General features: G+C 34.4%; 1 protein-coding gene across 1 annotated transcript in view; it reads right to left on the reverse strand.

Annotated features, from left to right (window-relative positions):
- LOC109045473 (rab proteins geranylgeranyltransferase component A 2-like) overlaps nucleotides 1-17,694 on the reverse strand; it is a 59,789-nt gene extending 42,095 nt beyond the window's left edge. The window contains exons 1-7 of the mRNA XM_019063351.2: nucleotides 17,588-17,694; nucleotides 7,522-7,588; nucleotides 7,291-7,363; nucleotides 6,994-7,124; nucleotides 5,332-5,686; nucleotides 4,263-4,379; nucleotides 3,461-3,581 (exon numbers count right to left, since the gene is read on the reverse strand). Of these exons, the coding sequence (XP_018918896.1) occupies nucleotides 3,461-3,581; nucleotides 4,263-4,379; nucleotides 5,332-5,686; nucleotides 6,994-7,124; nucleotides 7,291-7,363; nucleotides 7,522-7,588; nucleotides 17,588-17,639 (916 nt within the window). The 5' untranslated portion in view covers nucleotides 17,640-17,694. The remainder of the gene's footprint in view (nucleotides 1-3,460; nucleotides 3,582-4,262; nucleotides 4,380-5,331; nucleotides 5,687-6,993; nucleotides 7,125-7,290; nucleotides 7,364-7,521; nucleotides 7,589-17,587) is intronic.
- Nucleotides 17,695-20,230: the final 2,536 nt, after the last annotated feature.

Consider the following 20,230-nt stretch of genomic DNA (forward strand, 5'->3'; position numbering starts at 1 on the left):
CGCCTGATTTCGCTCCCTTGGTGATGTGGCAAAGGGATCTCATCATAATATTACCACCACTGAATTAGTTTATACCCATGGTGCCGTCATTTTGATTTTGCAATGACAACAGAGTACCAACTCGAATGCCATGGCAAAACATGCTAACTGTTCTGTCTTTGGCTGCACAGAACACTATTTAGAGTCCCGGCCTCAGAGGAGACAACAGAGCAGTGGATTTATTGATTAATTTATTGTATATTACTGCTGAAACACAGATCTAAAATAAACATGATTTAACGTCACAGACATAACCGACTGTTTTTGTAACTTGTGTGTTTTTAACATAAACTTGTGTGTGAATGAGAACTTGGTTTAGTACTCACATGCTGCGACAGCCGCTTTCTGTCCATGTACTTCAGATGTGTGCACTCAGAAACACTATATATGAAGATTAAACTAATATGGTTTAAAACACATGATTTCAGCGCAATAAACATGATAATCAGAACCAAAACAGATGTTTTTAGCAGGCCCCAGCTGTAGTTATGCAGCTCCATTCTGGAAAAGGGGCGGGGAGCAGCAGCTCATTTGCATTTAAAGAGACAGGAACGAAAAACAGCGCATTTCTGCTTCCATTCAAAATCGGCATTTTCAAAATGATATAATAATGATCTGTGGGGTATTTTGAGCTGAAACTTTACAGACACATCTAGGGATACCAGAGACTAATATTACATAATGTAAAAAGGGGCATAATATGTCACCTTTAAAACATGATTAAAGAAACAAGAGAACAGCTAGTAAAAATCAGAGGTGGAAAGTAACGAATTACACTTACTCGCGTTACTGTAATTGAGTAGCTTTTTTGTGTACTTCTACTTTTTTAAGTAATTTTTTTAATCTGTAATTTTACTTTTACTTAAGTATTTTTTGTTTGAAGTATTGTACTTCGCTACATTTTAAAACACATTAATTACTGAGTAAAAAAAATAAAAAATCTCTCCCTGTAAACTACTGCAGTAAATAATGGGCAGGAGGGCAAACTGGCACTAAAATCACAAGAAAGATGCAGACAGACAAAACAGGCGTTAGTGGTGCAGACACCGCTGAAAAACAAAACCCGTCATATTCTGAAGTTGAACTCGAAGGAAATGAAGTGAACCCCTGGCCATATTTATGCTCTGTTACGCAGTGTAAGCTGTGCTTGGCTAGGGAGACCAAACTAGCAGCTTATAAAATCTCGACAAGACATCAACCCTTCGCCAGCATGTAGAGGTAAGCTAAATAACTGCATCGTTGCATTGGTGGTTAAAATGAAGCTTTGACATTTTAGCAAAGAGGTTTTGCACAAATTAGCCAAAAAGACAGTGGAGTGTGCATTATATATCGTCTGCGATAATATCATAATTGTTGTTTTAATGATGTGCGCGCGGATTTATAGTGTGTTCTTTCACTGTGTGAGTCAGTCTGCTAAAATGCATTTAGAATGATCACAAAATTGAAGATATAGGGGAAGATATAAAATCATCATGATTATATATATATATATATATATATATATATATATATATATAATTTTTTTTTCTCAACAACAAAAAAATAATTCCAAACACAGCCACCAAAGCACAGTTTTGTGTCTCTGAGCAACATGACAGTGTTTCGTTCCTGAATGAATCAATCGTTTAAATGACTCAGTTCAATCGCAATGACTCACTTATACTTGCTGACACGTACTGGCCATTTTAATTTCACATTTAAAGTATCTTTTGATTTTTTTTTTTATAATTAATTTCTTATAATTTCAAATGAGTATTCAACATTTTATGTCTTGTATATCAAAACATTATTCATGCATTTGTAACCGCAGGTTAAATGCATTCTTGTCCTGCACTAAACAGTGTGTAAATACATCTAAATGCCACTTCCGATGAAGCTTCTGCATTTCCTCTGCAATGAAAAGATGAGTTTGTTGATACTGATTTGCCTGGTGACAGCCCAAATGTCGTATTATTCTAAATAACTGATTCCTTTAATTAAAAACAACTAGTTTGAGATTAATAGACCTATCCCAGGGGTGTCAAACTCAGTTCCTGGAGGGCCGTAGCCCTGCAGAGTTTAGTTATAACCCTGCTCCAGCACAAATATCATGTAGTTTTCAAATAAGCCTAAATGATTAGATTAGCTGGATCAGGTGTGTTTAATTAGGGTTATATCTAAACAGTGCAGGACTGTGGCCCTCCAGGAACTGGGTTCAACACCCTTGCCTGTCCCATTTTTGCCTCCCTCCCACTGTTAAAATGTAACTAAGTAATTTTTACTCTGAGTAAATTTTAAATGAGCTACTTTTTACTTTTACTTGAGTAGATTTTTAGACTGGTACTTTTACTTGTACTTAAGTAAAATTTCATTAATGTAATGGTACTTTTACTTGAGTAGAATATTTTTGTACTCTTTCCACCTCTGGTAAAAATAAGAACAAATACACAAATTACAAGTATAGATAAATACAACAGAATATGTTACAAATAAAATAAGGTTGGTAGTGTTCAAATACAGGAATGTAATAATTAGGGAATATAACACTGCAGAGTGTTCACTGTATAAATTAAATATAGATTTTTATCACAGTTGTTTTGTTGTTTGATGATCATTAATGACAGCAGCAGTATTTACAGGCCACTGTCCCTTTAAGACTGATGCATGGATCCAATATAATGATACACATCACATCCGATTTTTTCTCAGCCGTTTACATTCACCTGAGACACAAATGACTGCGTTTACATGAATGATTGTCGAGATGGGTATTTTGTCATAATTTTGTGTGTTTGTGTCTGTTCAGAGGATTCAGTTCGGTGTCCGCGCGCCGTCTGAAACGCCTTCATGGGAGTGCGGCTGTGTGTGTAGAGAACAGTGCGCGAGTAACGAATCGAGTTCCCTTTCGCTTTTTCTCTCTGGAATTGTCTAAAATTTGCTTGTTTGTGTAAATACGAACAAATGATAACTTATACTCTATTATGGTTACATTTTGAACAGAATTTTACCACTACAGACATGACATAATGACGCAGCAGCATGCTCGAATTTCCCACGAAAACCTACCCGTAACACTAAAATTAGAAAACATTATTATAAGCTAACCGCTGTGAATTGGGCTAAAGTAATGTGATAGTTTTGAACACCGGCTGGTTATGTACTTGCTCAAATATTGATTTTGGATCATTTTTAACCAAAAAAAGTTACAGACTGCAGCTTTAAATAGCATGCACTGATTAATTGTGCATAATAAGACAAAAAACATTCATTAAGAAAGTGAAAAAAAGCTACATTTTGATTTCATGTTGACTTTGAGAACCAAATTCTCTAGTTGACAGAGATATCTAATCTGACCTGAAATCTACAGTAAATGTCTGTGGTAGATCCCTGATGTTTCATGCAAATCAGAGAGCTGCAGGGAAACAAACACAAGGGGTCATACCCTGGTACTCCTCTGGGTGCTGCTCAAAGTCCAGACAGAAGGTAAGAAACTTCATCAGCATGCGTTTCTCCACCACAGTCAGCTGCTTACTGGCAAACACATCTGCCCGTGAACAAGGGACCTTCAGGGGAGGAAGAAACAGGACAGAGCAGGTTAAAATAGTGACATGTATGTGTATATATGCATTAGTGCATACACAATTATACATATTACACACACTTAATACAGAGGAGGATGTAAAATTGTGAGAAAGGGCTTACCTTTAGCCCTGAATTACTCCCACAGATGGATTTTGCATTACAATGCTGCATTTAATATTTTAAGTGAAATGAGAAACACCTTTTGCGTCAATGCTCTTATCAGGTAGAAATGGATAAATCAAGCAGCAAATCAATTTAATCATTTTATCTTAGCTGAACTGCTCTAATAATTTGAATCAGGATACTTAATATTAGACCTAAAATATAATGCAGTCATGAGGAAAAGATGAAATACACAGATTTTTGGATTGGGAAGAATGAATAAAATAAAATAAAATAAAATAAAATAAAATAAAATAAAATAAAATAAAATAAAATAAAAATAAAATAAAATAAAATAAAATAAAATAAAATAAAATAAAATAAAAAATCACTGCAACCCTACATAGAACAAGCAGTATGGAAAAATGGTTGCATTATTTATTTATTTATTTATTGGCTAAAATGTCAGTTTTTTTGTTAAATATCAATTTTCCTTTTGATCATTTTTACATTTATTTGATTCTGTTAAGAGGATTTACTGAAAAAGATCAGCTCCATACCTGTTCCACTTTTCCATTTCTGCAGGTGAGGATACGTCCGATGTTCTTGAACTCTGCGTAACGGCTCACATTAGATTTGATGAGCAGATCCACCAGTGCACCACGTGAATACATCAACTTTGAAGAGGGTCAAAGAGAACACTATAAATTTTATTTCATTGCCCTCTAAGTTCATTTAAAGCTAGATGCCAGACTGTGATCACTACGTGATGGTGTTTTAGAAAGTCATTTTAATTGTTTAAAGCTAGTGACGCCATGGTGAGGAAATTCTCCCTCTGATTAATTAACTTGTGACAACACCAATATTATCAATTACATCACACATTTTACAAGATCAGATATTTTGCCCTTCCTTTGAGCAAACCGAATGCTTGAAAATGCTGGATTCATTATTAGTCTTAAAAACACAACAATAAAACAGTACACGGTAAACCCTATTGCTCACAATAATCAATTGGTTTGAGAAGGGCAAACCTACATTTTAATATTAATTTAAACAAATTAACTTTTGAGTATTTTTCTTCATTAAACGGACACATTTCAAGTTCTCTGAAGTGTTTTATTGTTTTGAATTTAAGAAAATAGTTTCTTTTAATTTAGAGAAACTCTAATTTAGAGTGTTACATATATTAAAATCAAGTGTTACACACACAAACACACACACACACACACACACACACACACACACACACACACACACACACACATATATATATATATATATTTATTGTGCAAGATTAATGTTAAGTGAGTGATTTAGCAGTTCGATGTTTTGCTATGCTAATTTCAAACTTAGTTTGGTCTATATTGTCTTACTCATTTAGCAATTGCTATGCTAATCAAATAATTGTGTTACCAATTAGCATGTTAGCATTTACTGTTTTAACAAGTTATAGCTAGACACTACTAAAAATAATTAAGTTGAGATTACATGATCATTTTAAGTGTTTTAGAATTTTAGGAATTCTTTTCAGTTGATTTTCATTAAATAAAGCAGTTCTTGGTTTCCTATTATTTTCTTTTTATTATCTAATATTTTGAGTATCATATTTATTTAAACAATGCAAACCTTGGAGACAAGGTCGATGTTGAATCTGCGCCCCTCTTTTACCAACTTTTGATACGTTATCTTCTTTTCCACCTCTACAGGTGGATCTGCAGGGCTGCTGATTGGCTGCGAATCTTTCTCTTCCTGTGATTGGCTGGGTTCTGAAATGTCAGATGTATGCTGCTCCTCCTCAGGCTCAGAGACTTCATGCTCCTCGTTCTGCGTCTTGGCATCGGATGCTGTGGTGTCGTCACCTGTAACTGTGTCTTGAGCCTCTGTAGAGTCCCCGGTGGTCTCTTCTGATACAGTCTCAGCATTCACGGGCTGACAGCTTGTTAACGGAGCCTTCGTTTCCTCTTCTTTCTCTTCTTCCTCACTATAAAGGACAAATAATAAATACCTTTTGACGCTCTTTAATGTTGTGTGACAGATCGCTTTACCCACATAAGATTAAGCAGCACACGATCCGATCATGTCTTCCTCTTTACTACTATTTATAGAACCAAATAAGCAAAAATGAACATGAGAAGGTACTGTATGTTGAAAGAAACAGAAAACAATTTTCTGAAATGTTTCAACTGCAGAAAGTCAATAAAATATCTTATCACATAATGTTACATTTACCTCAGTAAAGACATTCAGTGTCCTTAGGTGGATTTGCTAAATTAATGCACTATATTACATGTTCATAATAACATGTTCTTCAGTGTTTAATGTATGTTTGAATAACGTCATGACAAGAAGTTTTTATTAAAGGCTCAAATTAAATGGTTAGATTTCCTAAAATTAGCTGGAGTAGAAAGATCATTATATAAGTAAAATTTTAGTTTATAAAATATGCAGTACATGCAATTTAAACGTTTGTATACAAATCAGTTCTTAATTTGTTAAGGTTCACCCTCATTATTATTATTATTATTATAGTTATATAATATAGCAATTGTTAATACACAATTGCTAGATTAAAAAAAAATTAGACCTGTCAAAATTGTTTGAAATTTATCAGGAATTGCATAGAAGTGCAACATTGTGCAACGTTTATTATTATTATTTATTTATTAATAACTACTTTATTTATTATGTATTATTTATTATTTGTCTTTTTAGAGATTTTTACTTTAAAATATAAGTAACATTTAAATTATCTTAGTAGTCAGTTAGTTTGTTATGCAGCATGTTTATTATTCTGACATATCGCACAATACCCTAACATTTTAAAATTTAGTAAAACGCAAAGCAAATGTGCATTCAAGAGACAAAACACATAAGATCTGTCTTCCTTAATTTGTTAAAGCGATAGTTCACCCAAAAATGAAAATTTGATGTTTATCTGTTTACCCCCAGGGCATCCAAGATGTAGGTGACTTTGTTTCTTCAGTAGAACACAACCCAAGATTTTTCATAATGAGCCGCAGGGTTTAATTTGGTTTCGTTTGTGTATGTTTTTTTTAGTTTTATTGTATGTTTTAGCCGTGATTCCCGTCCACTTACATTATAATAGTGATAGACTGTAACGGTTTGAGTTAAAAATCTTGGTTTGTGTTCAACTGAAGAAATAAAGTCACCTACATCTTGGATGCCCTGGGGGTAAACAGATAAACATCAAATTTTCATTTTTGGGTGAACTATCCCTTTAAGGACTAATTTTAGACTGTGTTAGTCGTAAGTAAAATTAATGCCAACCTGGCATAACAGAAAACTTCTAAGTTGGAAATAGAGGAATCCACAGAGCTGAGAGGCACCACATCCTCTCCCTCATCAATCAAGCTCCTCCATACTTGCTCCGACTCTGTGATCTGTACCTCCTGCTGATTCTGAGAACACATTATAAACCAAAATCAACCGTTGACTACAAAACCACAAGGTGATCTACAGCTTAAAACAACTAAAATGTAGTATCATTTTAAAAAAAAAATGTTATTCAGTTACCTTTAAACTTCACATAAATTTGTATCTGAGTGAAAATTTTAAAATAATGACCTTATATTCCTCGATCCATGACAGCAGGCCATTGAATGTAAAGCTTGCCCAGTTTCCAGCATAATAGTTTCTCCTGTAAAATAATAATAATAATAAAAAATAATAATTTATTTAGCATCATGCAAGTATTTGTTGTTCTTCTTTTGTCACTTTGGATAAAAGCGTCTGCTAAATGCATAAACATAAATGTTTACGTATATCTCATTTCATAGACACCGAGCATCAAACTACCTGTCCAAATGCAGAACGCTCTGTCCGACTCTGGAGCAGGCCGCCGCAATGACAGACTCGGTGAGGCCTGGGAAATGAACACAGACAGAAAGCATTGTCACCGACCACCATTGCCATCTCTCTTTGAATTGAAAGTTTCACTCAATTTGCGAAATGCGTACCATTTCATGCACACATCGCTGAAATGGCAAAGCAGTCCGATTGCTTTCACAATTACACTGATGCAAAAAGCATTAAGGCTCGCTGGAGGCTTATTCACTTTAACTGCTGCGGATACATCCAGTTAGAAACAGCAACTCAGCATAAGGACAATGACACAGCTAACAATATTGTGTTTCATTCAATCTTTCATCTCCCATTTCTAATAAAGCAAGTCACTAGATTTTAGCATTGGCTCTGCCACAGATATGTTGCCAGTGAACCACAATGGTGCTTCAGACAACTGAAACAGTGTGTGGTCATTTGTGCACGGACACAAACATGACAGTCAAAAATAATTTCAGAGATCAAAAAAAAAAAATCAATTAAGAGGTGAATAAATAAACTGGTAAATTGGTAAATGCATTGAAAAATGGATTAATCAATCGATACATGAATTAAATAATTCATTGGCTGTTGATTAACAATGATCACTTAAAAAAAACAATTGCTATAAATAATGATTTCAATAAAAATTATTTTAATTTCTGATTTAAAAGTGTTAGTTTTCATAATTATTTGTATATTAATATGATAAATTGTATTTTCAATTTAATTAATTAATTTGCTATTTGTTTATCTTCTTTATATTTAAGATGATCAATTCCATTTATTTATTCACATTTCTCCAAAAATCAGTGGTTTTTCAATTAATTTATTGATTTCTCAGCAGATTTATTATTTACTATAACTAACACTATTAAAAACATTTCTGTTTCTTGAAATAAGGCTGAAATAAAATAAACAAATTATAAATAAAAAAGAAACAACGTTAAAAATTTGAAATGTTGCCTTGTTGAAAAAAGCACTAAAAGCACTAAAAATTGAAATGAAAAAATAATGGCAAATGGCACAAATTAATAAAATTAAACTAAACACAACAATAACTTTCTCAGTTCAATTATCAATTTCTTAATTGATTTATCAATTTCTCATCTGGACCCCAATACATCTGGATCATACTGTATAAGCTACTGTATAAGCAAGTGGCATATGACTGTTTTTGCACAGTTTATGAAACTGCAAGCAGCATGAATTTGGCAATGCTGATGCGGCACAGCATTTGGACACTCATTTACATAAGGTAAACATTTCCCAGATAACTCGCTGACTATTAAAATTAAGTGCTCGTACAAGCTCTAGCTCACAAGCCAAAGTACCAATGGATCCAATTGGTATATTTACTAGCGTACATACTGCTTGAGCTGAGGTTTACATACTTGGCAAAGCCGCACTAAAAAGGCAGACGGAACGCGTGGGGTCCCTGAGAGCAAGATTGAGCAGCACCGGGGCTGAAAACAACTCCATTAAGCCGCTGAAGCGTCCCTGTCCCTCCATCTTTCTTCTTCTTCATCTGGCCTTGCACAGCCCCATCTCACACACACAATGGAAAAGTGATTTATTCCGAGCAGGTCCGTCGTATCTTTCCTAGCACTGGCTATTTCACTGATGAAGAATCCTAGGATTCTAGACACCCACATGCTCTCCTACAGTGTGATGAAAAACCTTTCTCCAAATATAACGGCAGGACATAGAATTTCACCCTGTTGACTTTCATAATTCCTGATTTTATTGTGCTGATTTATCATTGCACATTATTGTAAAATAAACAAGTTATCTTTCATAAAAAATAAAAATAAAAAATAAAACTCAAAAAAACTAAATTTTTCACATTACAATTCCTGATGTATAAAATCAGGCTCCATGATGTTCATAACAGGATTGTGAAATCGTCCAGATTCAATGGCATGACATCGAAATTCACCCTCTTGACTTTAACAATGCATGTTCCTGAATTTATTGTGCTGATTCAATGTAAAAAATGTTTTTACAATCCAATAAATTCCCGATGGATAAAATCTAGTCCCGCAATCCTGTTTCAATGAAATGCGTCAAACTAGAGCTTGAAATGTTTACTATGGAATAACTAATAAATGACAGTGACATCATTTTATAAAATCACCTGAACTGAAGAAACCTAATTATATTTATGGAAAAGTATTACATTAATTCACTTGGCCTGTTTAGAACAAATGCATCTCAATCACGCCCCTACCAGAGCAGCGACGGCGCGAGAAGCCTCAATATATCTGTCCAGATAATACTGAAGATGTTTTTAAAAAGTGTAAATAACCTCTGGCCGCCATCTTTTAATGCCATTTATCCTATCCGGTATTGATTTTTCCACATCATGTTTGCTAAAGACAAACATTACCTGCCATAAAGTTCTGATGCCACATAGACATACTGGCCGATAAATAATAGATTTGAGCTGGCAGGACTTTGATGACCGGGCAAAGCCCGAAATGCTTTCAGCAGGAATTGTATGAAATCATAAATCACTCTTCATTTTAGAGAACATTCCAAATGGATTCTATCTCTGCACCTTGAAAGTCATTTTTCGGTTATTTATAGTCGAGGCTGAGGGAGCGAGGGAGGGACTGTGTGAGAGAGAGAGAGTAAGAGAGAAAGGGAGAGGGCAGGTCACTTCTCTTACACTCCACCCATTTATGTCACCCATCCCCTCTATCTTTCTCTCTCTCACATATTCACCATGCTGTTGTATATTTTCCTTCCCATCTGTGTAAGAGTTCAACAATAATGAAAATTCTGTCATCATTTACTCAGCCTCCTCGTTCTGAACCTGTATGACTTTCTTCTGACAGAAAAACACAAAAGGAGAAACTCAGAGCTGCTATTCCTTTTAATAAATAAAGGAACAGCACCACAAAAGTGGTCCATACAGCGTTTGCTCTATATTCCAAGTCTTCTAAAGTCATATGAAGCTCTGTGTGAGGAATAGTTAAATGTAAGATTTAACTAAGATTCAAAAGTGTTTGGCATCACTAATGCATCTTGACTGTATGTAAGACAATGCATGATTTCATCCAATTAATTTGAATGTCATGTAATGATATCAAAATTTCACGATACAATATTATTGCGATATCAAGTTCACAATATGATATTTATTGCGAGATATATGAGAGATGTATATATATATAAAATTTGTACATTTTAAAGTTAAATTATTCTATCTAAATTATTCTAGATAGTTTCTAATTTGAAACTCCCTTTGAGAGTTAAAAACTAAGAAAACTTAAATCAGTAACATTACCTATTTAAACCACTAAACCAGCAATTCATGCTGCACTTTTAAGCTTTTATTTTGATGGAAACGGCAGCAGAACTTTTATTTTGAAGGAAAACTCCAGCTTCAGTGAAATCTCACTACAAATCTAGTGAAATGCTGTAATCATCTGCCTCAAAATTAAAGACTAATGGTGGCTGTTGCTTTTTTTACTGCTGGTTTGTGCCGTAAAAATTTTAGTTAGTACTGCTTCGTTTTTTAGGTATAAAAATATTATTTAAGATCATTCTGAGGTCATGCTCCAAATTTACCCCAAATAGTCTTGTTTTTTTGTGCTGGTAATATTTTCGTTTTTGCTACAGTCTTTTTTTTCCCTAGTCAACTAGTCGCATGTTTATATTGATATAACTAACCCTTTTAATCATTTATTTACATGGTATCATTGCCAGACACGTGTCGTACCAAAAACTGATAAGCGTAGGACTAAAAGCAGCCTAATGTTTTAATATGACTGAATTTATATTTAACATAATTTTACAGAAGCATTGTAAGTTACTAATTATAATGTCTACATTTCCTCAGTTATATAAAAAGCAGCTACAGAAAACAAGCAAAGAACATTTACATTACCAGAGAACAGTCTAGACTTCAGTCTAGAGCGATTATATGCAATTTAAAAAAACACTCCCATTACAATCAGTGAAGCTGTATGATGAATAAATCTATTATACTTACTATGCACATACATCTGCCCTTTGCTCATGATGAGAGAATTCGCGAGAGAGCTGAATTTTGTCGGCTAGCAAGCACTGAACAACAAAACTCTGGTGTTTCAGCGATGACTCATCTGACTGCCTCTGATTGGTCACTGCATTCATAAGCTCAACGGAATCGTGTGTGATTGGTTATAACGCGCAACACTGTTAAAACATGTAAAAAGAACCATGATGGAACAAATAAGCCCTAATATTAATTAGGTAGTATTACTATTCTGATAATAATTATAATAATAGTCTCAGACATCAGCCACAGGTGATATCTCTGAATATCATTGATACACGATACTATCGTCTACTGGAACAACCTTACAAAAAAGCAACCATTTTAACATGTATTATCAATGATTTATTCATAAATATCATTATGTTTTGGAGGAGGTTGTTTCATGTAAAACTTTACAATCTACTTCAATTTCATTCTATTAATAAGGCTTTTCCCCAACATTATATCACATCACATTATAAAAAATGTATTAAAATCATGTTCATCATAGAAGAGGTCTATTCAAGTCACTGTATGTATGAATTGCATTATTTATGTATTTAAGTAATTAGTATGAATGTCATGTCAGTGACCCACAATCCAATCTGCAAACCTAAGCTGCAAAGAAAAAAAACATCTGTATAAATTCATAACCTCTTCAAATGAAGCGAGTGTCAGCGCTGGCCTAAATGAAATCTAAATGCAGCTGTCTAACAGAAAAACATTAAGTTTCAAAGTCATAAACCCTGTTACAATGATCACTGACAATCTACAAGCAGTCTGTGACTACGACGCCCATTGGAGGTCCTACTAACAATCAATTCCACACTAATGCTCAAGGGCCATGAGAAATCAATCACCTGAAAAGAGCACAGGGATATCTGTGAAGGTGTTCTGTAATCACATGACTGCTAATAGAGGCTATTCAAGCTAAAGGCACATGGGGTCCAAGCAAGATGAATAGTTACATTAACCCAGGCTCAAAGTGCGGCCCGGTGAAATTTCTTCATTGCTGCTCTATTAGCGGCAGGTGAGGGAACAGCTCTGATATGAGATGAACTAAACGTGCATCTCAGTCAGGCCTGTCAGCCAATGATAGCTGAGCCTGTAACGATGCTCTTCAGTAAAGAGTCTTGTACCTTCACATCCTTTAGCCTCTACAGCTGTTTTGCTTTAATATACAGTACATTTATCATGAAATACTGTTAAATACAGTTACCGTTTGGACTTTTAGCAGTTGGCAGAATAGCTGTCAGTGCATTAGTGCATCCTAATACGCAAGTAGCAGCAATTCCAGACAAGAGCTTATATCTTATAGGTTGGCGAGTGTTTAATTGCAGCATGAAGAAAAACCTTTTAACATGCTCACTGAAACAATAAAATGTTTTGTGATTTTAAAAAAGTTTAGATCTCAGGGTGAATGACTTCATTTTTAAAAGCACTATTTAATTAAAAAATCTTTTTTTTTTCAATGTTACCATATATATTTTTTTAATTACAGTACAAATCATTTTTGCATTACAATTATAAAACTTACAGGGGGAAAATGTGCTTATTTGTAAATTAAAATGTCATCACACACAGTGCAAAAAAATCCTAATGGTCTTAAAACAGGCTTAATTTTCTTTGAGCAAAATATAATTTCATTTAGAGAGAAGTTTGTTTTAAGAGATTTAACATAAATAATAATAATAATAATAATAATAATAATAATAATGGCCATGGTTTTAAGGCCTGGAAGAAAAATATACAATTGGTAAATTTTCATCTCGGATCATTGCCATGTGGAAAAAGTTAATTTTAGAGCCAAGAGTAGGGGACAGTTATGGCCTGATGCTTTGAATGAACATGTTGCAGCAGGTTTTTACATTATAGCTGAGAGGTGAATGTCCCAAAATGTGCTTTCCAAACTTTTGTCAGAAAAGCAAACATTTATAAATACTGTACGAAAGTAATTTATAGGCCTTACCATTATATCAAACAATTTCAACCTGAAACTGGCCGCCATGTACATTTTTTTCTGAAAATGATTTCTGCAAGCTCAGCAATGCAATACTGGTTTTCCATTTCAGAGGAAGCAGGACATGATATAAGGTTTACTTGTGCTCTTTAAACAATTACAGTCATACACAGATTTTTCATTTATGGCACCATCTTCCATTCCCTCAGCAGTGATGAGTGTAAGTGTTGATTTGCAGGCAGTATATCAGAGTAAGCTTTTGGGAAGTATGAGGCAAGTGATAATCACATAATAAAGAAATGACCATTTCCAAGTGTTACAAATTACAAATAACTTAATATACTATAGCATACATAACATACCATATTATACAACTTGGGACACATCTGAACCTTTTTTTAATTAAAGTATTTTAATTGTTTATATTGTACATGCAAATAATTAAATATTTTTTAGCATTATTTTTCACATATCATTTTACTTCCTATTTTAAAATGTATTCATAAATAACAAAATAATGATACCAAAGCTTTACAATACTAAATAATCATTTATAATACTTGAAACATCAATACTCTGCACCAGGGTAATTGATTCATTATCACAATGCAGAACTATACTGTCCAAATTAGTCCTTTACATTCACTAGGTCATTCTGACATTATAGTCTAGTGAAGGGATAGTTCACACAAAAATGATTCACTCACCCTCATGTCATTCCAAACCTGTATGACTTATGTTCTTCTGCTGAAAGCAAAAGAAGATATTTTGAGTAATGTTGGTAATCAAATTACCACTGACTTCCATTGTATTGACGAGGGAAAAAAAAAAATCCCAAAATGCTCAGGTAGGTTCAGGGGTACACATGGGGAGGGCTTTATTGTCCCAATAATGCAGCATCTATGTAATAATTTTAATACATATGAAAATTTACACTCAATGTGTTATTATTGCATACTGTTTTCTAATGTTCTACCATATAGAGGTGCAAATATCTGGCACTATTTGCACAAAGTATAAATAGCATTCAACTACAATTTACACGTATTGCAAAGAATATACCGCTATTTGTTCATACTCTAAATAGAATCTATTGTTATATGCACTTAGTGTAAATAGTATCGCTAAGAAAATACTGCTATGTTCACTTAGTGTAAATAGAATCCATTGCTATTTGCACTTAGTGTGAATATCATCTATTGCTATTTGCACTTAACGCAAATAGCTGCTGCATTTCTATAATGTAGTCAATATTTTCCTTTGCATGGACCGATTTTAAACCTATTCAAGTCCACACCTGATGCAATAACAAATTTATAGGAATAACAAAGGAACTGACGGACTGGAGTCGTGTCAGTTACTTGTGGATTACTGTGATGTTTTTATCAGCTGGAACCTAGTTCTGACGGCACCCATTCACTGCAGAGGATCCACTGGTGAGTGCAATGTGGCGCAATGCTGAATTCTCCAAATCTGTTTAAATGAACAGAACTTTTTGTTAACCATTTATCATGTCTTTTTTTTTTAAGTATCTTCTCACTCTATTTTGGCTTTGTTTAAAATAAACTGAGAATTTCATATACTGCTACCTTGTTTGAGTTTATTTTGGGGTATAGATATAAAAAACATATTTGAAAGATAATTATTCTGTAGATATCAGACAAACGAAAGTTTCATATCAAACACGAGATCTTGAGATATAGCGCTAGCTTTCTGCGGGAGCTGATTCTGGAAGTCATCCATTGAACCCGATTAGCTCCATACACCGCACAACACCAACAGCAGGAAAATAACCTGAAGCCAGGGGGAATTTCAGTTTGCCGTTCTTGATTATTCTATTTCACTATAGGCCTCTGAGCCAGACAATATAAAAAATGAAAAGGTCCACAGGCATCTGCTCCCACCTCATCAGACCCTGAGCACGGGCTCTCCGGGGACAGCCGGGTCAGGTGCGAGTTCACCAGCTGACGGGCCGCGACCGACGGGAACGCAGTCCTTCACACAGTCAGAGGGTCTAGCAGGCATCATTATAGAGGCCGCAGTATTCATTAACAACTGCTCCCTGTCCATATCCTCATTTGTTGCCGTATCCAGCAGCAAAAACGGGGGTAACTAGGGAGTCTGGGACAAGCACGCTTGTCTGAGCAACCTTGACACGGAACAGAGTCTGAGCAGAAATAGTCCAAGCTGTGAGTGTCCCCGTGTCACCGGCTGCCTTGGGACCAACTGGCTCTGGTGGTTTTGCATGAGCGGAACCAGAAGTGGGCCAGATATATTCATTTGCACACCATCAATCACAGCACGAGAACGTTGCTCTTAGCCATCGCACTAACCCCTCTTTTCTTTTTCTTTTTTATCCATCTACCTCTCCTCCCCGCAGAACAATGCTCTGCACCAGGGAGTAACTTCATCTCCTGCTGGCTTCAGCATTGTCCTGAGGATCTGGCCTGCATATAAACACACTTCTGCACTTTGAATGAGGACACTAGAGAGAACGAGGACAGTATGGTTCCAGGGGTCTCGCTCTGCACCACGCAGTCCAGTAAAGTATGCGCCCTCCAGAGGGTCCGCAGCACAAACCTACAATTCAGTGCTGGGTATGAAGCAGGTCACAGAGTCAGGGTCAGCTCCAGTTCTGTAAAACGACAAACTGGTTTGTGCACTACTTTAGAGCACTGATGCACTCAATAAGTAGTAGTGCTGAACTCTAAACCAGGCTAGGGAATGTTAAACTAGAACCGTCCACTGTAAAAATCACTGTGCAGTCTTGGTTGGCAGTTAGAAGTCCAAGCCATCACCGTTGTGCCCTAGAACCCTAACCCTAGATTACCACAAGGGAGATGTGTCTGTAATAAGTGCAATACTGCAAGTTGCTTTGGATAAAACTTACTTAATATAAAATAATACTTATTACAAAATATTTAATATAAAAACTGACTTTGACTTTAGTTATCAGAAATGATTAGATCTGTTTTTGTGGCTTGTAGCAATATTCTATTAAATCATCAAATTATTATTATTATTATTATTAACAAAACTAATATTTTACTAAAATATTAGTATTAATATTATTAGTAGTAGTAGTAAAGACAATAAAGATGTGAAGTTCTAAAAATGTGTTATTAATATAATTAATTCTTTTTAATAATAACAAGTGTTCATAATAAAAAAAATATATAACAATAAACAAGACACAATAAAGCTGTTATTAATACTGTTAATATTTATTGTAAATAATGTTCATAATGATGAAAGCAATAATTTATTATAATATTATTATTTTTATTATTACCAATATACTCTACCTTTATACATACAACAAATAATTAACAATTTAGACAACAAAGTTATTAAAATTATTATTTTTGTAATAATTGTTGTAAATATTAAGTGTTGACAATAATGTTTATTATTATAGTTGCTGAATGATGCTGTTCTTATATTACCCACATGCTTTAGATTTGTTTTATACAGACAACAAACAATAAACAAAATTAGTATTTTTGCAATAATTGTTATTATTATTATTATTATTATTATTATGTCAGATTTGAAGAATTTCATGTTTTTATACAGTAAGACAATAGACATAAATTAATAAAAACAGTAAAATAATAGACTAAATGTATTATTCACGTTAATAACTGCTGTAAATTCGTCTTTAGGATAATAATAATAATAAGTTATTAATAGCCATCTGAATTCACCCAGAGTTCAGCACACAAACACAGTGAAGAAAGATTAAAGTCAGTGTTCCTCCATCACTGTCTCCAGCTCATCTGGCGCTTTCTTACAGATTCTCTGCTATTACACAATTCAGCAGTCAGATGACTGTCAGAACAAATATATAAATGCTATTCTTCATCATACATGTCAAAAACACACAGCCCCATTCATTTTAGCGTTCATGTGTCGCTGTGTCTGTTTCACTGTGTCTGTGGCCAAACACAAAGAGCGTCATTCTACACTCACTTCCCACAGCTGTACCAGACACAGAAAACACCTCGGTAGCGCAAACCATTAAAAATGATCATGTTAATGTTGATTTTTCATACCTGTTCCTAGAATGACAACATCAAATTGAGATGGGAGATCCTCCGCAGCCATCTTGAAACTACACACTGTCACGTGACACGCTATATCGTGACGTACACTAAAACATACACATTTAAACACACAGTAGCCAAAATGTACACAACATCTTTTCAGAACTGGAATCCTCCATGTTTTAAAATAAAGAAGAAACATTAAACATTAAAAATGATTCAGGCTTTTTGTTTGATTTCTTTGATTTCGCCTCCTGCACCTCGAAATTGGCTAAAACTCTGTCTGTTTTTTTTTAATGGATATTAATTGGAAATATGATCAAGAACCATTCATTAATATTATGTAGTTACATCGTTTTGATATTTATGTAACATATTTACAGGCATGTATATTAAACATAAACATAGGTCTATAACCACTGTGAAGAAATGGCAAGTGTTAACTATTTTAAATTTAATTTCATACAACATGACTTAATGTAATGTTCCAATATGATTTTTATCTCTGTATAACGTACACTAATTTGCAAAAGCCTTAGGCCAATACTGGTAAAAGGAATGTTTGGAAATGTAAAACAATGTTTCCCACTGACACACTATTGCAGAATATAGAAATAACTGGCTTAAAACCATGATGTTGTTGTTTTGGGTGAAAATATAATGGCCTAATACTTTTCCACTGTAGTGTATGTTCAGAATGTTCAGCAGATAGACTTATTTTAATATTCATAGACTACAAACGCAAGGTGAGGCTATTGAAAAGGGATCAGTATGCTGAAAACCTGTATTTTTTTTTTCCTCGCCGATGGCTTATGTTCCCAGCTGCTGCCAACAACAGAATATTGTTTCTTCAAATAGCAGGAGTTGGGAAGAGGTGTTAATGATGAGCTGTCAAAATACCCTCTTGGCTCTCACAGCCACTGACAGCCAGCTATCAAGATGTATTTTAAAAAAAATCACATCTAAAGACATCTAACTTCTTATTAGAATTTTTTTTTTTTAATTTAGTACATTTAATGACTGAAATGAAATCTAAGAATTATTATTTTTTTAAGCTTCTTCTGGCAGCTTTTAATGTCAATATTTTTTAATCCAAGTGTCAATTTGGGACCTTGTAAAAAATGTTGTTTTGTAATTAATGACCCCTGTTTGATTTATTATGATACTGTACCTAACCTACCTAACATTGGTCTGGAGGCAGACACACTCTTGCAGTTTAAATCTAGATTAAAGACCCATCTCTTTAACCTGGCTTACACATAACACACTAAAACGCTTCTAATATCCAAATCCGTTAAAGGATTTTTAGGCTGCATTAATTAGTTAAACCGCAACCGGGAACACTTCCCATAACACCCGATGTACTTGCTACATCATTAGAAGAATGGCATCTACGCTAATATTAGTCTGTTTCTCTCTCATTCCGAGGTCACCGTAGCCACCAGATCCAGTACGTATCCAGACCTGATGGTGGATCAGCACCTAGAAAGGACCTCTACATCCCCTGAAAGACAGCGGAGACCAGGACTAGAGCCCCAGATACAGATCCCCTGTAAAGACCTTGTCTCAGACGACCACTGGGACAAGACCACAGGAAACAGATGATTCTTCTGCACAATCTGACTTTGCTGCAGCCTGGAATTGAACTGCTGGTTTCGTCTGGCCAGAGGAGAACTGGCCCCACGACTCAGCCTGGTTTCTCCCAAGGTTTTTTCTCCATTCTGTCACTGATGGAGTTTTGGTTCCTTGCCGCTGTTGCCTCTGGCTTGCTTAGGTGGGGTACACTTCATTTACAGCGATATCGTTGACTTGATTGCAAATGATTGCACAGATACTATTTATACTGAACTGAGATGATGACATCACTGAATTCAATGAAGAACTGCCTTTAACTGTCATTTTGCATTATTGACACACTGTTTTCCTAATTAATGTTGTTCAGTTGCTTTGACACAATCTGTTTTGTTTAAAGCGCTATATAAATAAAGGTGACTTGACTTGAATTTGTAATTATTTATTATATCATCCAAATGCTAAAAATGCCACACAAAATATTGGAACAATTAAATAAAACCAATCATCATTCCTGCAATAATGCATTATAATTTGTCAAATCACTTGTAAAAACAAACAAAAACACATTTTACAGTAATGTACGTACAACAGAAGTATTCCATGTACTTTTTGGTGACTACAAAACAAAAAATATATAACATGTTAATTGGAATTTGCAATTGTACGTCTCATTTTAAAGCGTAATGCGTCTTCAGTATATTCATTCAAAACAGTGTGTATTTTAACATGTCCTGTCCGTAGATGTCAACTGTATGATTTACTGAATATGCTTATTTTTACAAACCAAGGAGCGAGTCTTTTTTTTTTATGGTCTTAAATCTATAGGTAGCATTGAACCCATAACATATAAGTGTCCATAACAAACTGTGTTGTTTTAAAAAAAAAGGACATTAAAAAAGAAAGTTGGTTGATATAATTTTACAGAACGTTTGCCTTTTTTTTTTTTTTTACTCAAATGATTACACATATCTCCAAAGTATAAGCTTCTAAACCATTTGCTCCTGAAACAAAACAAGGGCCTTTTTAGCAGCTTAAGGGGTTGCCCACTTATAATTCATATATTTCAAGAACATTCTC

The sequence above is a fragment of the Cyprinus carpio genome, chromosome B21 (assembly GCF_018340385.1).
Source record: "Cyprinus carpio isolate SPL01 chromosome B21, ASM1834038v1, whole genome shotgun sequence".
NCBI classification, from domain to species: Eukaryota; Metazoa; Chordata; class Actinopteri; order Cypriniformes; family Cyprinidae; genus Cyprinus; species Cyprinus carpio.